This window comes from Bos indicus x Bos taurus, chromosome 1 (assembly GCF_003369695.1).
Source record: "Bos indicus x Bos taurus breed Angus x Brahman F1 hybrid chromosome 1, Bos_hybrid_MaternalHap_v2.0, whole genome shotgun sequence".
NCBI classification, from domain to species: domain Eukaryota; kingdom Metazoa; phylum Chordata; class Mammalia; order Artiodactyla; family Bovidae; genus Bos; species Bos indicus x Bos taurus.
In genome coordinates this window covers 21,017,542-21,039,161 of record NC_040076.1, presented here as the reverse complement: position 1 = coordinate 21,039,161, position 21,620 = coordinate 21,017,542, and the positions used below count along the sequence as shown (strand labels likewise).

Here is a 21,620-nt window from a genome sequence, read left to right as displayed (position 1 = left end):
GATTGCAACACCAAAGAAGATAAACATTGAAAATAACTACATTAAAAGATGCTTGATGTTACTGGTCTAAATTACGACTAATGAAAATTTTAACTAGAGATGCCACTAGAAGAACTAAAGTTAAAAAATATAGCCCATATCCAAGTGTGAATGTGAACCTAGAATGTGGACCTAGAACTCTCATTCCACTACCACTGAATATGTAAAATATTACATACATGTAAAACTGCTATGGCTGTTCCGTATCCCTTGATTTTCCATATAAATTTTACATATTCACTGGCATATGGAGTGCCTTTGGAAAATTGTTTGTTTCTTAAAATGTATCCCATACAGCCTCACCAATTCCTTGCGGTTCTTGACTCAAAAGGAATGAGAGCATATGTCCACACAAACGGAGAGGGCAATGGCACCCGACTCCAGTACTCTTGCCTGGAAAATCCCATGGACAGAGGAGCCTGGTAGGCTGCAGTCCATGGGGTCACTAAGAGTCTGACACGACTGAGCGACTTCACTTTCACTTTTCACCTTCATGCACTGGAGAGGAAATGGCAACCCACTCCAGTACTCTTGCATGGAGAATCCCAGGGGCGGTGGAACCGGTGGGCTGCCGTCTATGGGGTTGCACAGAGTTGGACACGACTGAAATGACTTAGCAGTAGCAGTCCGCACAAAGCCGTATCCAATAATATCTGCAGCAGCTGGAACAGGTTAATGTATAAATAAGTTGTGTTCTGCCCACACAATGGGATCCCACTCAGCAACAAAATGGAATGTATTGTACATACCATGAAGGTCGAAATAATTATGCCGACTGCAGGAAGGCAGATTAAAATGAGTACATGGAGTATAATTTTGATGTATATAAATCTCTGGAAAATACAGAGTAACCATGGTTGCTTGGGAATGATTAGGGAGGGGAGTGAGGGATGAAGAAAGTTTGGGGGTGATATGTACATACTGATTGTGGTGATAGTCATGGATGTATACATATGTGAAGCTTGTAAAATTGTACACTAATATACAGTATATTGTACATCAGTTATATCTTGGTAAATCTGTTAAAAGATAAAGAATCATGTTTGAATAGTTTATATATGTGGTGATATTTTCATAATTTAGGCACATAAGGCAATGGCACCCCACTCCATTACTCTTGCCTGGAGAGTCCCATGGACAGAGGAGCCTGGTAGGCTGCAGTCCATGGGGTCACTAGGGGTCGGACACGACTGAGCGACTTCACTTTTACTTTTCACTTTCCTGCATTGGAGAAGGAAATGGCAACCCACTCCAGTGTTCTTGCCTGGAGAATCCCAGGGATGGAGGAGCCTGGTTGGCTGCCGTCTATGGGGTCACACAGGGTCAGACACGACTGAAGTGACTTAGCAGTAGCAGTAGCAGTGGCTAGTCTTAACAGCATTCACTAATTTTGTCTTTTGAAATTCCCAAGAGCAGAGAATGTTTTATTAGTGTATTTAACTTTTCACATTTACTTCTTAGCAGAATTTCACTTAATTTTCAAAAGTCATTTTTTTTTCATCCTTGTTACTTGGCAAGGAATGTCTCAAGCTGTTTTTACTGTAGGTGTAGTGATAAATGAAGAGATTGAGCACAAGAAATTAAGGGTATTTATGAAAATTACTTTGTGGATTCAAATTGTTAGTATTTACAGTCTTGAAACCCTTGTTGTGAAATAGTAAGTACCACAGAAAAATCATGAATTTGTTTTTTTTATCTTATTTAAAACTTTTTCATTTATTCTTTATCACAGATGATAGAATTTATTATGCTTAAATAAAGTCCATGTTTTTTTTAATGTTTTCTAAAACTTAAGCATTTTTATGTTAGACTTTATGTACTTTCTGATTGCTATAGTGGATTTGTAGTTTTTAAATCAGATAAATATTTGGAATCAGTTTTGTTTCCTTACATCTATTTCTTTTTTTTTTTTCTGTTTTTTTTTTTTTATTAAGTCTTGAAAGTTTTTTCTAATATTTAAATGGTATATATAAGCTTTGTTAAAATTTTTATTTCAAGAGCTAACCATAGTAACAACTACTTGTCTGATTTGTTATGTTTCACTAAGATAGGTGAATTACAATCTTATAAAACATTTTCTTCTTATTTTAAAATGAATTATTTATGATATTCGATTGTTTTTGTTCCATCTGGAGTATTTGGTTTAATCAACCAGAAAGAATTGAATGCTTATTTTGTGTAGCAAAAAGTTGTGAAGGATATACAGATATTCTTGTCTTTGCGAAACTTAACAGTTTATCAAAAAATAAAAGTGAACTTGCAAAAGGAACCCTGGAAGGATGATACATTCTTATTTGACTAATGTTAGTCTGATAATTAGGATATCACATAACAGTATCAGTTAGTGATTCATTCCTAAATGAAAAACATTAATTTCAGTTGATGTGGAGTTTGACAAGATCATTGACTTGGAGGGGCCTGGGAAGACTTCATGGTGGAGGAGGGATTTTTTGCTTAAATGGGTTTATTGAGGGTAAAGTACTTAAATAGTGCCTGGTACGTGATTAAACACTCATTGAATGTTGGCTCTTGTTATTGCTGTTCTCAGCAGCAGCTGGGCTTTGCTGAATGGGAAGAATTATAATAAACAGACATAAATGAGGATATTCTTGGCTGGGTAATGACATGATTTGCTGTGAATATATGGCATTTATGCTAAAATTGTGAGCTTAAGCTAGATGCTCTGCTGTTTCCATGTTTGACTCCTTTCTGACTCCTAGCTGAAACCAACACTCTTCTTTTTCTATAATATGATGCTGGACTCATTCTTAAGCTATATTAGTTAAATTTCTGGTTAATTTTTAAATGAGTATCCCTTTACCAGTAAAAAATTTAATTTCACTTAAGAATTTTTCTTTCTTTTTTTCAATAGGAGCATCGGAATTTGCCTTTTATGCGTGAGCTTCGATATCTATTTGCACTTCTTGTTGGTACTAAAAGGAAATATGTTGATCCATCAAGAGCAGTTGAGATTCTTAAAGATGCTTTCAAATCAAATGACTCCCAGCAGGTAGCTTTTTTGTGCTTATTTGTTTATTATCTATTTTTATTTTAATTTTTTCTTCCTTAAGCAGTGTTTTTAAAAGATAAATGAAAATAACATTTCTATTATCAAAACAATTCTTATTTTTATAAGAATAATTTGGAACCATTTAAAATATGATTATTTGGAAGATTTACTTTTAAATTAAAAAACAGTGATCTTGATAGTATATGATAAATCAAGCTGTAATTTTAATTAAAATTACTAAATGAAAGTAACAGATAAAATGAAAAATGTTCATAAGTGTGTAATTAAAAGTCTTCACCAAGGTGTGATAACCCAGTGTCAGCCTAGTATATGTGCTTTGGATATGCCTGTTTTTGCTGGCAGAAACTCCTACTCAGAAAGGGTTTCTCAATGATATTAACTTTGTTTCTGAATGGTATTAACTTTGTCACTGTTTCTTTTATTTCCCAATCTTTATGTAGTGCTGTTTGGTTACTTTTTATCAATTTATTAAAAAGAATATTGGAAAATTTCCTATAAAAGTAGAAAATGTCTACAAACATACCAACATTTTTACATATAATTTGAGAAGTTAGAGAAATTAAAGGAAAGCAGAAGAGAAGCAAAGAAAGTAGCAGAGGATAATAGCAACAATATTGAATAAGATGATAGTAATGTAATGGGCAGAAAATAAAGAGGATACTTGAGATTTTAAAAATTCCACTACATTTGCAGTGTAGTTGTTGTAGTGCTTGCATATATATCTGTTTTCTGGATGTATGGAGAGGGTCTTTGGCAGAGAGTTCTGAAAGGTGTCTGATTTTGCCACTGCTTTTCCTGTGCTTTTTAAAAAATGCTTTTAATGGCAAAGATAAATGAACAAAAAAGGTGGTCATATCAGAATTTGCTTATGTTTGTTGTTGTTTTCAATTTTACCTCCCCACCCGGACATTTTCTTCTGAAGAGCATTGGATAACTAGGAAACCTTTTTCTTTCTTGTCAGATATAGCCTTGCAGGGTAAGTAACATTATAGAAAAATCTGGCAAGTCGTTTTAAGGTACTATATTAGTTAGGACAGCCATAACAAATGACCACAAACTGAGTGATTTCAAAGCAACAGAGAATGATTCTCCCATAGTTCTAGAAGCCAGAAGTTCAAAATAAAGGTGTGGCTGAATGAGCCGTGCTTGCTCCAGTGGCCCTCAAAGATAGTCCTTCCTTGCCTCCACCATCTGGTGATTCCTGGTGTTCCTTGGCTTATGGTTCCAGTCTCTTTGTGTTGATATGACCTTACCCCCTGTACGTCTGTGCGCCTGCTCCTTCCCCCTACCCACCCCCCCCCTTACAAGAGTACCCATCACTGGATTTAGGGCCTGTCTTAATCCAGAATGGTCTCATCTTAAGATCCATAGTTTCTTTACATCTGTAGAGACACTTTTTCCAAATACAGTCACATTCTGAGGTTCCAAGTGGACATATATTTTGACAGGCCTCAATTTAACCCACTACGGGTGGTATGGATGTTTATAACTAGCTTTTTGTGTTAAGTTTGGTTGTCTTCATATGGCTTTGGAATGATTTATTTATGCTTCCTAGACCTTAGTTTCAACATTTTCAAGGTAAATCACTTGTCCTAGATGCTCTTCAAAAAACTACCTGTGGAAATGTATAACAGTAAGTTTGTTTTATATTTAGGGCTACTTTGATAAAAGCAAGTTGCTTACACTTACTTATCTGTCTTTGGGCAGTCATAGTAAAACTTGCTTTATCTTCCCACTCAACCCCACTCTTCATGCAGGTTCTATACAAACCTGTTTGCTGTACTCCAGGTCAGATTGTTGAAAGAAGTTTATGGTAGTTTATGAGTACAACTGCCATTGCTTTACTCCTGTGTAACTATGTCAGGTGAGCTAGAACCAACAGAAGGGATTGTGGAAGGTGAACTTTTGCTGGTTCTGATTGGAGACTCAGTTTGAACTTCAGAGGTGGTTGACCTTGATAATCAGGGAGTCAGTGATTGATTAGACTCAACCTATCCAAGTTAACATATATCTTAGTAAGATTAGATATGGCTTAAAAAGTGGTGTGTAACAGTTGAATTGAGAAAATGAATTGTTTAAAAGCTCATATTCCTTCTAAGAGAGAAGCCAGTAATAAATTTTGTATAAGGAAGAACTCTTTGGTAATGTGGGACCTTCGTTATATAAAGATTCATTAGAGAACTCTATGGGGAGGTAATAACTCTTTTTAAAAATCTCATTCATGAGTATGAGTTTTTATATATATCAATAGATATACATATATATTTTTTCTTCCTAAAGTGAAACTCAGTCACATAATTATGAATATAATACTTGTTTTTCTCAAATACTGATTTTATGTTCTTGTTAAGTTATAAATATTTCTTGCATTTGATGTGAAACATTTCATATGATACCTTTGTGAGGGGTCAGTTAATTATACATTAGAAAAGACTAGCTGTAACTTTTATGTTGCAGTGTTTTCATTAGTAGGCTCAAATATCAATAAGACATTTTTTTTTTCCCCCACAGCAAGACGTGAGTGAGTTTACACACAAATTATTAGATTGGTTAGAAGATGCCTTCCAAATGAAAGCTGAAGAAGAGACGTAAGTTACTGTGAAGTTTAGTTTATGGGGTTTAGGAGATTGATAAATAACACTTTTTTTTTTTTTTCTCTCATGTATTCAGTGTCAACAGAGAAATAGGAATCTGAGATAAGTGTATGGAAACCCAAATGTTATCTGTATATAAGCTTTTTTGAATTTGTGGCCACAAATGCTGAGGTTTAAAACAAAAGTGAAGCTTCAACCCTTTAGCTTTCAGTCCAGCTCTAGTGTTCCTGGCTCTTAGTTCAATCCAGACTCAAGTTACTGTTGCTAAAGACTGTAGCAGAAACTTTGGATGAAGTCATAAATGGAGGAAATCATCATGGTTTTAATTCTGCCAGGATGTCTATCATTAAGGGCCAATTTTTTTTTTTATTAGACAACTACTTAAAAACTTACGTTGGAAGAAATCTCTCCAGATTATGGCACTAAATCTACAATATCTGAGGGAAAAATTCTGTTGTGGGAAACTTAGAATGTATCATTGAAAGCTGCTTCCTTTTTGGAATGTTAAGAAGTTTATGATGCTAACAGTTGTGGTCTGGTACTCTTCTTTTCTGTTCACCAAAATTCTTAAGTTGCAGTTTTCTTATAAACGTCAGTTTACTGGCCTTCAGTGCTGCATTAAATATAAGCTGTCTTTCTAATAACATATTTTCATGCCACAATGGTTGCTACCATAGCATTTTGCTATGAAATTGATTAGACTTGTGAAACCTGCTTTCTAGGTATTTTCTTTCTTTATGTTAGTTTCATTTGGTAAATCTCCCCATCCTGATGGTGAACTGAATCTGCTGTTGATGCTTTCTGAAACCTGAGTTCCAGCTCCAGTAAAGATCATCATGTCTATGATAAGCTGTTTTCTCAACTTTTGAATGTTCTAGGCCTTTAGTATATTTCTTTCTGCTGGTTTTTTTTTTTGGATGGGATAGTTCTTTAAGGTGCAGTTACATTTTCCCCCCATTCTTTTTAAGGAGGTCTTGGCTGAATTCTTAATAGTTTAACCTGCTTCTAAACCTCTACCTTGTATGGAACCAGTTCTGTTTGATGGCCAAGTGTCTTCTCTCTCTTGTTGCTTGACTTTGTTTTCTGCCCTATCCCTCTATGCTGTCTTAATAGGTCTGTCATAATGAGAGTTAGTGAAATATGAGTTAGGAGTGTGCCCAAGTAGTTTATTATTCACACAGGCATTGCCCACCTTCACCTCTTTTGTGTTGCAGAAGTCCACCAGGGTTCTGTCCTTTCAGACCAAGAGACAGCCTGTGTGTGAACTTTATCTGCAATTGTCCACCCTGGCTCCTCTTTAGTAAAATTCATGTTCCTTGTACTTTTCCTTAGAGTTCCAACCCCCAAAATTTATTGAGCGTATCTCCTCAGAGTGTGAATGCTATCTGTATCCCCATCTATGGAAGCTGAGTCTCTTTGGAGTTATCTCTATAATTCTTTGAGTACTTTACCCTGAAGTCCCTAGTTCCTCCTCTGAAATCTGTCCAGACTTTCTGTAATCACCTCATGTAGTAGCCTCTGTTCAACACAGCTCCCTGATGGCTGTCTCTCTCTAGACTGCCACTTGGCTGTTTCCTGAATCCTGGTTATTTCTGAAAGAATCATTCTTTTCTGGTTTTGGAGATCTTTCCTTATTTTACTCATTTTACTTCTAAAAAATTTTTTTGGGTTGGAGTGTCAACTTTTCTGGTCTAATAACTAACAAGTTACCAAAGATCAAATTGCCAACATGTGCTGGATCATCGAAAAAGCAAAAGAGTTCCAGAAAAACATCTATTTCTGCTTTATTGACTGTGCTTAAGCCTTTGACTGCCTTTGACTGTGTGGATCACAATAAACTGTGGACAATTCTTCAAGAGATGGGAATACCAGACCACCTGACCTGCCTCTTGAGAAATGTGTATGCAGGTTAGGAAGCAACAGTTAGAACTGGACATGGAACAACAGACTGGTTCCAAATCAGGAAAGGAGTACGTCAAGGCTGTATATTGTCACCCTGCTTATTTAACTTACGTGCAGAGTACATCATGAGAAACACTGGGCTGGATGAAGCACAAGCTGGAGTTAAGATTGCTGGGAGAAATATCAATAACCTCAGATATGCAGATGACACCACCCTTACGGCAGAAAGCGAAGAAGAACTAGAGAGCCTCTTGATGAATGTGAAAGAGGAGAGTCAAAAAGTTGGCTTAAAGCTCAACATTCAGAAAACAAAGATCATGGCATCTGGTCCCATCACTTCATGGGAAATAGATGGGGAAACAGTGGAAACAGTGGCAGACTTTGTTTTTGGGGCTCCAAAATCACTGCAGGTGGTGACTGCAGCCATAAATAAAAAGATGCTTACTCCTTGGAAGGAAAGTTATGACCAACCTGGATAGCATATTAGAAAGCAGAGACATTACTTTGCCAACAAAGGTCCATCTAGTCAAGGCTATGGTTTTTCCAGTAGTCATGTATGGATGTGAGAATTGGACTCTAAAGAAAGCTGAGCGCCGAAGAATTGATGCTTTTGAACTGTGGTGTTGCAGAAGACTATTGAGAGTCCCTTGGACTGCAAGGAGATCCAACCAGTCCATCCTAAAGGAAATCAGTCCTGAATGTTCATTGGAATGACTGACTGATGCTGAAGCTGAAACTCCAATACTTTGGCCACCTTATGTGAAGAGCTGACTCATTTGGAAAGACCCTCGTGTTGGGAAAGATTGAAAGCAGGAGGAGAAGGGGAGGACAGAGGATGAGATGGTTAGATGACATCATCGACTCAATGGACATAAGTTTGAGTAACTCCGGGAGTTGGTTATAGTCAGGGAGTCCTGGAGTGCTGCAGTCCATGGGGTCGCAAAGAGTCACACACAACTGAGCGACTAAACGGAACTGAACTAACAAGTTTTCTCTTTCCTTTCTCTAAAACTGTTTTAAAAGAATCTAGAACTTTCCTATTTCATCTGAAATCACAAGCCTTACTTGAAGCGCTTCTCATTTATTTCTCAGTAGTTTTGTTTTTGCTTTACTCTTTATGGAGCTAAAACTTTTTAAAGTTTAAAAGATTGGGAAGCACTGCGTACTGTATCAGTTGCTCTACATCTTTGAACTCTTTCTGTACCAACCTGATTCCTGAGGCTGCGGTGTCCCTGATACAAGTTTTCTTTGATGATGTCTTTTGGCCTTTGATATTTGTGATATTCGCGTCAGTCTATCTTTTCTTCATACAAGTGGTGGATATATCATTTCTATTATAGAAGTCTCAGGTGTTTTAAATTGCTCTTCACTTGTGTTCCTTGCACTTTTGTTGATAACAACAGTCTGGGTCCCTGAGATTCAAAGATTAAATGCACAGTAAAGAATAAGACCTCTGAGAGTTTGCAAAGAAGGACAGGGTAAAGAATTTCTGGAAAATTTGTCAGCCTGATTCCTTAGGGAAGGTCAGTGCATCCTGCAGGTCAGTGGAGAGAAGACCAAAATTTAGATACAAAGAATTGATAAGGTACTTGGAAAGAGCATTCAGAATTAGTACAGCTGCTCTTACACAGTTTCTTCTGTCAAAGACATCAACCTGGTATGTCATTGCTCTTTCTGTGTAATATGTGTGTGAAAATAAGGAGAGAATCCAGGAATGTTGTTTTTCTGTTGGGTTAGCCAAAAAGTTCTGTAAGATATCACGGAAAAACCCAAACGAACTTTTTGACCAACCCAGTACACGGGAGTATGATGCATGAAAATGGAGGTACTAATCTTTATGTCTAAAGATTTGTGGACTTTTACATCAAGAGTGACAGTCTTTCTGTTCTTCCTCTTCCCCATATCAGATGACAGAGGTTTCATCTCATCCCAGCCTTCTGGGATCACTACATCAATGAAAAATATATTGGCTCTCAAAGTTACAGACCAGAAATGACACACATTACCTCCACTCACATTTTGTTGTGCAAAGCATAAAAACAACAATGACAAAAAAAAAAAAGAAAATAACCAAGTATTGAAATGTGAAAAAAATTGAAACTTTTTTGCACTGTTGATGGAAATGTAAAATGGTGCAGCTGCTGTGGAAAACATTATGGTTATTCCTTTAAAAAATTAATAGTAGAATTATCATTTGATAGAGGGACTCCTTTCACAGTGTATACATACATCAAATCATTATGTTGTATACTTCGAGTATCTTAAAATTGTTTGTCAATTGCATTTATAAAGACGGAACAGCAAAAATTAACCACATGATGATCCAGCAATTCCACTGCTAAATTTAAATCCAAAAGCATTTATGGCAAGGTCTCAAAGAGATGCTGCACACTCATGTTCATAGCAGCATTCTTCACAATGACAAATGTTGAAAGTCACTGATTATGTCCATGGATGAATGGAAATACAAATGTGGTATACATATACAATGGAATATCCTTAGCAAGTAAGGAAACTCTGACGCATGCTACAACATGCATGAACCTTGAAAACATGGTGCTGAGTGAAATAAACTGGTCACAAAAAGACAACCACTGTATTTCACTTATATGATGTGTTTAGAGTTGTCACTTTCAAAGAAACAGAAAGTTGGAATGGCGGTTACCAGGGCCTGATGGGAGGAAGGAATGTGGAATTGTTTAATCGGTTTCTCAAGCTGAAATTAGTTCTAGAGGTTGGTTCCACAACAGTTGTGAATATACTTAACACTGCAGAACTGTACACTTAAAGATGGTTAAGATGGTAAATTTTATATTGTGTGTATTTTATCACAATTCAGGTTTTTGGTTTTTTTTTTCAAATTTAAATAGAAAGTAGATCGGAAAGTGCTTCTTACTATGTATCTGAAAGTAGAAGGCTGGAAATCTTTTTGTACAGCACTAATAACCACCATGCTACCTCAGAATTGTTGGAAGGCTTAAGTGAAGTATTTCCCTCCAATTGTTTTATGGTTTAAATGGGGGTGCATGTAACACTTCAAGAGACAAATAGTATCTTTCTCTCTTTTTAAAAAGTAAATCAGTTTTATTAATTTAAACACAAAATTTATGAAGAAAAAGTCTCTGTACAGTTGTGGATAAAACATACTTTTATATACCAAGGCCAAGATAAACTTTGTGTTTTTAGATCACAGGGTACAAAATATTAAAGACAAAGTTAAAAATTTCTGCTTGCTTCAGGCCAAAAAAAAAAAAATAATAAAACAAATTTATATGTTAAAGAATTTGGAAAATTCACAGATGCCTAATTTTACCAGCAACATGAAACTTGACAAAAGATTGGCGTACCTCTTTAGCTACTTGATTCAAAACTGGTATTTTTTTATTTCACTGGTAATGGCCAGTGTGCAAGAATGGTTTTTCCTCCTTCTCAGCAAGTCCAAATAAGCATGTATTGTATGACTAAAAGCCCTACATGATAATGGAATGATCAGGCACTTTGTGAATACAAACTAGGTTCGTATCTTCTTACAGTGAGGTCCCACACAGTTTTTAACCCTTACAGCAGCTTTGTGAGTTTAATATCCTCAGTTGACACGTGAAGAAACAGAATAAATTTAAGTATCTTGGCTCAACACTAAATAGCAGAGCCAAACACATAATGACCACATAAACGTTACTGTCTTGGCATCTATTACTGTTCTTTTAATGTTTTCTCTATTGCAGTTTTAAAAATTAAAAATTGTAGTCACATTTATAATTTTAATGTGATTTTTAGGGATGAAGACAAGCCAAAGAACCCCATGGTAGAGTTGTTCTATGGAAGATTCCTAGCTGTGGGAGTGCTTGAAGGTATAGTTGCATATTTACTTCTTTACTACAACTGAGATATTATTCATTGTTAGGTCCTTTGTCACATAGTGACTTTATTTGTGAAATGGTTTTTAATTTGACTTCCTATGTCTGGTGGTTTCTGTTAACATTGCTAATGCTAATCATTTATATAGAAAGCAAAGAATTACATGCATAAAGGAAAGTGCAGAGTATATTATCGCATGCTAATTAATACTCAGTTAATGTTGATCTGATGTTGTTTCCTTGGGAAAAGTTCTGTGATACTGTTAATTGTTAAGGTGGCAGTTGGTGCCCTTTTAAAAAATAATATTAGAGTTTAATGCTGAGCTTGCTATCATGATCACTGTTTTTGAGGGTTTCATGTCTATGCAAGTTAAAAGCTATACTTAGCAATTTAGCATAGTTCCCATTTAGGGGGTGATTATAAAATTCTTTAGAATATAGTTTTCAAGGAAGATTTGTACTCTTATCTTTAAAAAAATCAGTTAAAAGTGGTAATATTCTTATTAGTCAAAATCCAGCCTAAAGAGTTACTCTTTGGTTTTCCTAACAGGGCAGGAAAACTGACTCATAAAATATATGTCAAGTAATAAAATCACTTAAGTTTCAAAGCATACATTTTTGAAAAACTATCTTTCCCAATTGGTCCTATGGATCAACTTTTGAAAGTTCGGGGATTTGCTTTTTCTTGAAGATCTTAAGTGATGGATTGCCATGAAGTTTTGTTTGAATATGATTTTATAGTTTGAGATTTGGAAAAAGGCAGAGACAACTTGGGATTTAGATGCGCTAAAGGTTATTCTGAGCTGTCAGTACATTTTGTTTGCCTCAAATGCTATATATTCATTATATAAAGAGTGGGATATTTTATATAGTGAATTGTATTCCTATTTAGGATGTCCATACTGTCATACTAGTTTTTATTTGAAGTAGAACACTATCTGTAGAAGTTGAGGAGCTCTAATCAGTTTGTGCATTGTTGATAATATTGTACAAGTCATGAGCACGTCTGTCTATATTACGTGGATTCTTAGAAGGAATTATTAACATTTCTCCATCAGTGTTGAAGTCTTTGTACTTGGTTTTGGTATGTTGTTTCAATGTTGCTGTGCTGTATAAATGTAATTTCGGTACATTTCCAGGTGAACTGTGTATTTGCTTTGTTAACAATATATTTTAGAGCACTTTCTTGTCATTTTTACATATATCTTCCTAGTGCATTTTTTTAGACTAGTGACTCTGAGGTAGGGTAATTTTCAGTTTGTTTACTAAAGTCCTCTGTTGCATAAGTTCATTCAACTCTACCAGAACTTCCAGGCCGTTGATCCCTCCATTCTGTTCTCAGCCTTTTCCTTTCCTTCCTTGTCCATTACGATCCTCCTTATACATTGCTGAAACTCTTTTCCCCCTTTCCCTTCTGGCACCCCGTCTCTGACTAGTCTCTGGCCCTCGTGGAATTATGTTCTTCTCTCTGCGTGTACCGAGAACCTGACTGTTGTTAGGAGGAAATCACTCAAATGGGCTAATTGTAGTGTATCATGAAGTTGCAGTGACTCTGAGCTTCACTAGTCCCAATCCCTTAACCCTCCCTGGCACTCATCTTTGTCTGTCTTCATCCCTGTCTTCTTTCCCATTTTCTGCAATAGCAATTTCCAGTTTCTCTATGTTTAATATAATTTCTTTGTCTCTTCATTTTCTGGAAAAGTCCTTACCTCAGATTTCATAGATTTACATTGAAATTTATGAAACCTAACTGTGGATCCTGGCTAAGGCCATGGATCTAATTTTGTGCTTATAATTTTTTTTTTTTTTAATCATAGTTCTTAAAAGTGACTTCCTCAGATTTATGAGCTTTAGGCTTCCCAACCTGGATCCATTACGACCACTACCACATTCTTTTCTTTGTCACTCCAGGTAATAAAGGAAGTATTTTGTCTAGTATCAGTTGGCTCTGTGTGCTAAGAATCTCATCTTTTCATGCTTTCTCTCAGGTCTTTTTCTATCCTTTATCTTGCTTTTATTTCTGTATCTTTCGCTTCTTCCTTTCACTGTGTCGTTCACATCAATGTTTAGACATGATCTGGTATTTCATATCTTTAAAATTAAAAAAAAAAATCCCTTCACATGTTCTTTTTCAGTTAATCTTATTCAGACATAATCTTCTTTATTTAAAGATAGGATCTTGTTTTTATCTGCTATCTCTCCATTTATTTGACCTATCCCATTTTTATTTCTGGCTCCAGACCTCTTCTAAAAGGGGGCTTTTGAAGGTTATTGATTTCCTAAATGTGTTAGTCCATTGGAAGTCCATTGGATCCCTCTCAATTCTCATTGAATTCTTATCAACTATTAATGCTGTTGACTGCAGGTCCTTCTCCTCCTCCTCCTCCTTTTACCTGCTTTTTCGTTGAAAATACTTCTTTAGCTTCTAGTGCAGCATATTATCTTGGCTTTCTCTTGCCTCTGTTGATACTTTTTAGGAATTATATTTGTAGTTTCTTTCTATATCTAAATGTAAGAGAGCCTTGGGACTCAGCTTAGATCCTCTTCCTCTTCTTGTTTACTAATTCCTTGGGCAATCTTATTTACTCCCTTGATTTCCTGCTATGAATAAGCTACTACTTATTCAGTTTATAGCTTCACATCAGTCTTAGTTACTGACTTATTTATGCCTAGCTCTTCTCAACATAAAATATCATGGGCCATTCTAAGCCAATGATTTTCCCTGCTACCTTAACACAAAAGTGAAAAAAAAAAAAAAAATCCTCTACTGTTCCTTCACTGGTGCCCTTTTCAGTACTTAAAAATCAATTCAGTTGTTTATGCTTAAAATCTGAATATCATTCTTGGTACTTTTCTTTCTTTTCTATTCCCCATCCTGCCTATGAACCAGTCAATCAAGTCCTATTGGTGTTTCCTTTTGTATATATTTATAAATGTGTGTATGTGTTACTTCATCTGTTTTTATACACTTTTATTATTAATTCCCAATTCCATTCTGCTTTTATTTATAGATGGATTCTATATAGTCACATACCAGCCTTATCACTTAACAGAAACCATAAGGATTTTTCTGAGATGTAAATCTTAGCCTCTGTTCCTATATTTAATTATGCAGCAGTTTTCCATTATAGTCAGAATATACTAGGAAAAAAATCCTTAACAAGGGCTACTAGACTTGGTTAAGAATTTTGTTTTGATTCTGCCACCTAACTCTTCATTGTCATGTCCATGTTGCTCCCCTAAGCTATACTTCCTTTCCCTTAATTCTTTAAAATGCCAAATTCTCTGCAGCCTGAAAGTTTCTGCCTGTACTGTTCTTGGCCAGGGATACTCTGGCTCTCCAATTCTGGCCTGGCCACCTCCTATTCACCTTTGCAGTCTCAGCATAAATGTCATTTTCCTGTGGAAGTCTTCCTTGCTTTTCCCTCCAGCCCTAAAGTCTAGATTTGCTCCCCTTCCATGTCTTCTCACAGCACTCTATCTCACCACACCTTTTCTGACATCTGTAATAATATTTGTTCATAGCTGTATGTGCAATTAATGTGCATATTGCATTTTTCCAAGAGGCTAAAAGTTTCCTCAGCTCAGAGACCCTATAACTTTTGTTTGCTGCTATGTATGTTCTCAATGTTAGTACAGTATCTTGCCCTTAAAAGGTACTTTTTTAAAGAATAAACATATACACACACATAGACAAATATAATTACATATACACATATGAGTGTGTAATTAATATCTATAGCATAGCTGTGTGTGAATATACTTACAAGCATGTAGAAGCCAGTAGGAAAACAATAGTAACTACAGCTGTCTGAAATGTTGTTCAGTTGCTCAGTCATGTCCAACTTTTTGCGGCCCATGAACTGCAGCATGCCAGGCTTCCCTTTCACCATCTCCTGGAGTTTGCTCAAACTCATGTCCATTGAGTCAGTTTTGCCATCCAACCGTCTCATCCTCTATTGTCCCCTTCTCCTCCTGCCTTCAGTCTTTTCCAGCATCAGGGTCTTTTCCAGTGAGTCAGCTCTTCACATCAAGTGGCCAAAATACTGGAGCTTCAGCTTCAGCATCAGTCCTTCCAATGGATATTCAAGGTTGATTTCCTTTAGAATGGACTAGTTTGATATCCTTGCAGTCCAAGGGACTCTCAGGAGACTCTTCCAGCACCACAGTTCGAAGGCATTAATTCTTTGATGCTCAGCATTCTTTATGGTTCAACTCTCACATCTGTACATGACTGCTGGAAAAACCATAGCTTTGACTATACAGACCTTTGTAGGCAAAGTAATGTCTCTGCTTTTTAATATGCTGTCTAGGTTTGCCATTGCTTTTCTTCCAAGGAGCAAGTGTCTTTTTTAATTTCATGGCTGCAGTCACCACCTACAGAGATTTTGGAGCCCAGGAAAATAAAGTCTGTCACTGTTTCCATTGTTTGCCCATCTTTGCCTGAAACATAAACATTTGTTTCCCCATCTATTTGTCTGAAACATAAACAGGTATACTTTTTAGGTTGAGATAAATATACATTTATTTACTTTTTAGAAGCTAAAAGGCCATATTGAGGAATATGAATTTCTCCTCTCTTATAGGTAAAAAATTTGAAAATACTGAAATGTTTGGTCAGTACCCACTTCAGGTCAATGGATTTAAAGATCTACATGAATGCCTAGAAGCTGCTATGATTGAAGGAGAAATTGAGTCTTTACATTCAGAAAATTCAGGAAAATCTGGTCAAGAGGTGAGTTTAGCATCTTCATTCCCCTTCCCTATAAGTGTCTTCTACAGTGTTGTGAAGTTAAGGCTCTAACTGTATAGCTACCTAATAATTGAGAGAATAATCAGAAAATGTTTTTGAATTTAATTATGGTAATTTAGACATTTTGGGGAAAATTGCAGAGTCAATACAGTCTATAATCTACGTTAACTTTTCGTTTAAAGTGTTCTCTCAAAATTTTATGTTAAAATCGTCATTTAGGACATTGTTCAGTCTTTTAAGACTTTTTCAGTCAAGGTACCAGCCATTACAGCATGCTAGTGCTGGTAGTAAGGAAGGAAAACACTGATGTTAGAGTGGAATTCTGTATAGAGATATGTTAGAATATCAAATATCAAATTTGATATATCAAATATGTTGGAATGTGTCAGGCCCAAGGAGGCAACACCACACTCCTTTTCTTGTAAAATTACTGTGTAATTGCCTGAAAGACAGATGGAAAAACTTGCTTCCTCAAGAAAGAGAATTAAAATAGATATTACACACCTATTTATCTGTCTCCACTGGCCTCTGTCTTGTAATCTATGTTCATCTCTCAATTCATCTCTCTAGCTCCGTCTGTATATCCTTTCATCCATATGTTCATCCAGAATATTAGAAATGAAAGGATGGATCATGTGCTCCCAAATCAGTCATCATTAAGCAGTTGCTGCTAGCTGTCTAGATGTAAGCTCTGTAGGGGTCTTTGTGTGTGCCATTCACCACTCTGTCCCCTGAATAGTATGGTCTCTGTCTTATAACCCTGTTACCAGCAGATAAAAGTACATAATATGTGTTGACCGAGTGAAACGTCTCAGTAATATTAAAAAAGTTTCCAAGGTTTTTATCTTTGAATAGGCACTTAATAATTATTAAGTGATTGCATCTCTGTTTATCTAAAGAGGGACTAGGTTCTTATATCTTTGAGAATCAATTGTTTTTATTTGAATTATGTGCTTTTTAAAAAAGATGTAATTTCTAATGCCATCCTCATCTCCTTGTGTCCCCTCACACATTCAAACAAAAAGGAAATAAGTATTTATTATTTTTTGCCTTTTTCTTTTTTTTTGAGAGAGAAAATATTTGAAATAGTTTTTCTGTCTATATGCGGTTTAGTTGCTAAGTCATGTCCAATTCTTGCGACCCCATGGACTGTAGCCTGCCGGCTCCTCTGTCCATGGGATTTCCCAGGCAAGAATACTGGAGTGGGTTGCCATGCCCTCCTGCAGGGGATCTTCCCAACCCAGGGATCGAACCCATGTCTCCTACACTGCAGGCAAGTTCTTTACCAACCGAGCCAGTGGTAGGTGTGCCTACATCATGTGTCTACATCATAGATCGTCTACTTCACTGATTCTCAGCAGATGCCTAGATTCTACCTCAAAGCTATCAAATCAGAATCTAGGGAAGGGATATGGTACATGAGCGCCAGAGCTCCACAGGTGACTCTGATAATAGACCTTTAATTAAGACTACTTAAATTAAGCTTATTTATCTTACTGATTGGGAAACAGATCCTTAAACTTGAGAACTTTCCAAGGATCCTGAAGTAGAACAGGAAAACAGAGCTTTGTAAAGTGCAGTCTGTTTGCTATTAGATAGAAGAATGGTGGATTTGTGCAGGGAGAGAAGGAATGGCCTTTTCCTTAAAATGTTACAGTAGCTTATAAATGAAACATGATTTATTGGTAAATAATGTAATAAAAAGTAAATAATATTTCACATTCCTAGCTTTTGAAAATATTTTTCTTACATTGATTCTGAATGTCATCATTTATTTTTTAGAAGATTTAGTTTGTTCTCTGTCTTTGGCTTCGTACTCTGACTGCCCTATACTGCAGTATATATTTTCTGCCTAGATTTTCCCACCTAGCCTAAGGTATACAGTGGCTTATCATCTTCTCTAGTCTCTAAATTCAGTTCCTAAGATAATAGGAACTGAATAATAGCTAGTTCCTCAATAATAGCTAATATGATTACCTGTGATTCCTGGTTCAGTTGCCTGGATTTACTGGACATGGTAGTTTTAATAAGTCAGCCTAGTTTAAGTGACTATCACTGACCAGAGTAGAATATCTTAAAAGTTTTTAGTAACGCCCTTAAATAATAGTTTCATTCCATTGTGTCCTTCAGAAAAACCTATTTTATTTCTCTATGAACACCAATGAGTAGCATTTTAGGCTTGTTTCTAAATTGGCATAACCCCTGATGTTAATACCTTTTATTTCTTATGCTATTATTTAATAAAAATTATTGATTTTACTTTGATGCAGCAAATATTTTTTAAAAAATATTTTTTTGCAAAACAGCTGTGGCCAACTAATATAGGAAGACCTCTAGTCTCCAGAATTGCTATGGTAAAACATTCAGTGGGCTATAAGAATTTACATTTCTTTAATGACATACCAAGAATCAACTGAATAAATTAAAAATGACTATATGTAAAATAATTACTTCCAAATTTTTTTCTAAATCATAACTTTTAATTAAATGGTATGCCATTTATAGATGAGTTAATCTCTCCAAGAAACCTGGAACTATTTTTTGGTTGCCTGTTGGTGAGAAAGAATTTCAAGGAGTAAATATCTCACTTCTGGTGTAGGTATTCACTACTAGTTCTATGATATACATCCTTTTGGATGTATACATATAGATGTTTGTATTTGTTCATACTGTTTTGAGACTTGCATTGTTTTTTACTTACCAGTATATTGTGAACATCCTTCCATGTCAATATATAGCTTTACATCATTCTTTTTAGAACCTGCATAGTATCACCATAGCTAGTATTTATAAAATTAAATTGATTTAATTCTTCTGTGAAACTATTGGATAAAGAATTATTTCAAAGAATGTCTTTCTATAAATAACCTTGTGCACTTTGGAATGAAGGATAGTTAGGAAGGGAATCTTTAGGTCACAGGGCATACTCATTTAGAAGTGTGCTGCTGCTGCTGCTGCTGCTAAGTCGCTTCAGTCGTGTCCGACTCTGTGCGACCCCATAGATGGCAGCCTACCAGGCTCCCCCATCCCTGGGATTCTCCAGGCAAGAATACTGGAGTGGGTTGCCATTTCCTTCTCCAGTGCATGAAAGTGAAAATTGAAAGTGAAGTCGCTCAGTTGTGTACAACTCCTAGCGACCCCGTGGACTGCAGCCTACCAGGCTTCTCTGTCCGTGGGATTTTCCAGGCAAGAGTACTGGAGTGGGTTGCCATTACCTTCTCCCGTTTAGAAGTGTAAGTACTGCCAAATTTCCCTTCAAGGTTGTACAAGTTATAATCAAAATGCTGAGAGAAATTTTATAGAGCTTTAGCTAAAAACTACATTGCAGAAATAATACCTACATGTGTTGTATTAGATATATGTAGATATTATATAGGAAATAAATAGGGCAAAGGAGTGAAGACAGTCAAATGACTGAAATTGAGTTTTGAATTCGAATTGGAAGTTTTCTCCTCTAAGGCTTAGTTACATCCTAGCTTTGTTTGATGTTCTATAGGGAATTTGCAGTAATAGGTCTGTTTTTTCTTATTCTCCCCCCCCCCAATATAAATGTAATCTCACAAAAGCAAGATAGTTAAATCATATTAATAGAAGAATATGCTATTAACTTATAAAAATGACTACATTCTCTCTGGAAAATATTTTAACAGGTCAGATTTATATTTAGAGTAAATTCAGGAGTACTTTTGTTGCCAGTACTGATAATCTAAGTTCTTTTTTACTAACTGCAAAAATCTATTACCCCTGTCCGTTAATTTTATAATGTAGTAATAATACTAGTAATAATGATGATACGTGTTTTGAGATATAGAGAATATAAGCATCATTTTTACCTTTAGTGACCTGTGTTTCACAAGACTCATGGCTTATCAGAGAATTAAGTATAGGTTTTACTAAATGGAAAAATATTTTGAAAGGAAAAAAATGTCTTGTTTTATATTATTTAAAATTCTCTTTTATATACTGCTGTACTTATAATCTAAAGTCACAGAGCTCAACACACCTGTAATATTTTTTTTTAATGAATTTAGGGAATATCTGGCTATCTCTTCTTGTCCTGAGCAGCATTAAAATGAAAAAGTAAAACCATGTAGTAGGAAAATCCTGTAGTAGAAAAAAACTGTCATTGCTGTTAGATTAAACAAATCGACACAGAGACATAACATATTATGAACATTCTTTCATAAGATATGGAACCTACTTCCTGGACTGTTTATGGTTTACAGAAAAGCATATGACCAGATTGGGTCATTTCATTTCTGTTGGCCATTGTAGATTTCCATGAATTAAGTATGTTCATTATTTAAAGCTAAACAGTAAGCATACCTTAATAGTTGTCTTTAATTTTAAATAGTAACATTTAAACCATTGCAAGGAAAAATGAAGGTAATAGTGTTTGAAATCTACTTTTCGAGTATTATGAAGTTGAATAGAGAGTATCATCCTAAGACATCAAAACTTTCCCTTGTGATATGTGTGGAGTATATTTTAATTCTTAATAGTAACTTTAGGTGTTGATTAAAACCAACTGATAAAAACAAACAAACAAAAAAACACCTCGCCAAAGCAAATAGGCAAACTTTGCTCAAGAAATTTTAAAACTTAAGGGATATGTCTAATATTAGATCTTTAATAACTTTCTCATGTCAGTTTCAGATAATATCCATATAAAACAAATTACTTCAACTTCAGCTATCAGTAGATCAACCAACTCCAACTCAGGAAATCTCAATTCAAGTAATCATTAGCATTTTTTTTTTTTTTTTTTTGTAGCTAAGCTGTGTGGCATGTGGAATCTTAGTTCTCTGACTAGGGATTAAACCCTAGACCCGTGAGTCTTAACCACTGGGCTGCCAGGGAAGTATGAAATAGTTTTGAATAACCATTTACTTTAACTGATTTTGTTTAGTGAAAAGTAGCAACTTACAAAATCATATTCAATTTGCCAAATGTGCATTTTCCTGCTTTTTTTTCCTCTCTTGGATGTTTAAATTAGCATACTGGGCTTATTGACATTTATGTGGTGACATTTTGTGGCCCTTGAAAATACCATAAATAATATAGTATGCTGCAATATAGTATGCCTTCTTTTTACAGAAAGACACTGCACAGCTTAAAATAAACATTTAAAAAATACTTGTTACATTATTTTATACTTCTTTATTTGTTGATTCACAAGTTTTTTCATTTTTCTTTCTCTTTAAATAAATATGGTTTATGTAAAGCTTGAATCTGTTTGTTAAAATAATTCTGAAGTTCTGTTGCATTTTTGGCTTAATTGAACAGTTGCCAAAGTGTGGAGGAGTTGCCTCATAGCAAGCAGGCATTCAAATCTTTAAGCACTAGTAATTTTTAAAGTAAATGCTGTATTTGATAGTAATTGATCTCTTTCTTAAATGTGCCAAAATTCTAGTCGGAACATTAAATTTAAAACAAGGAAGTAT

At 35.4% G+C, this 21,620-nt stretch overlaps 1 protein-coding gene across 7 annotated transcripts in view; it reads left to right on the top strand.

Annotated features, from left to right (window-relative positions):
• USP25 (ubiquitin specific peptidase 25) overlaps positions 1-21,620 on the top strand; it is a 166,912-nt gene that overhangs the window by 77,063 nt on the left and 68,229 nt on the right. For all 7 annotated transcript variants that reach the window (XM_027547591.1, XM_027547320.1, XM_027547143.1 and 4 more), the window contains 4 exons: positions 2,912-3,049; positions 5,582-5,658; positions 11,344-11,417; positions 16,010-16,158. In XM_027547591.1, coding sequence (XP_027403392.1) covers positions 2,912-3,049; positions 5,582-5,658; positions 11,344-11,417; positions 16,010-16,158 — 438 coding nt within the window. The remainder of the gene's footprint in view (positions 1-2,911; positions 3,050-5,581; positions 5,659-11,343; positions 11,418-16,009; positions 16,159-21,620) is intronic.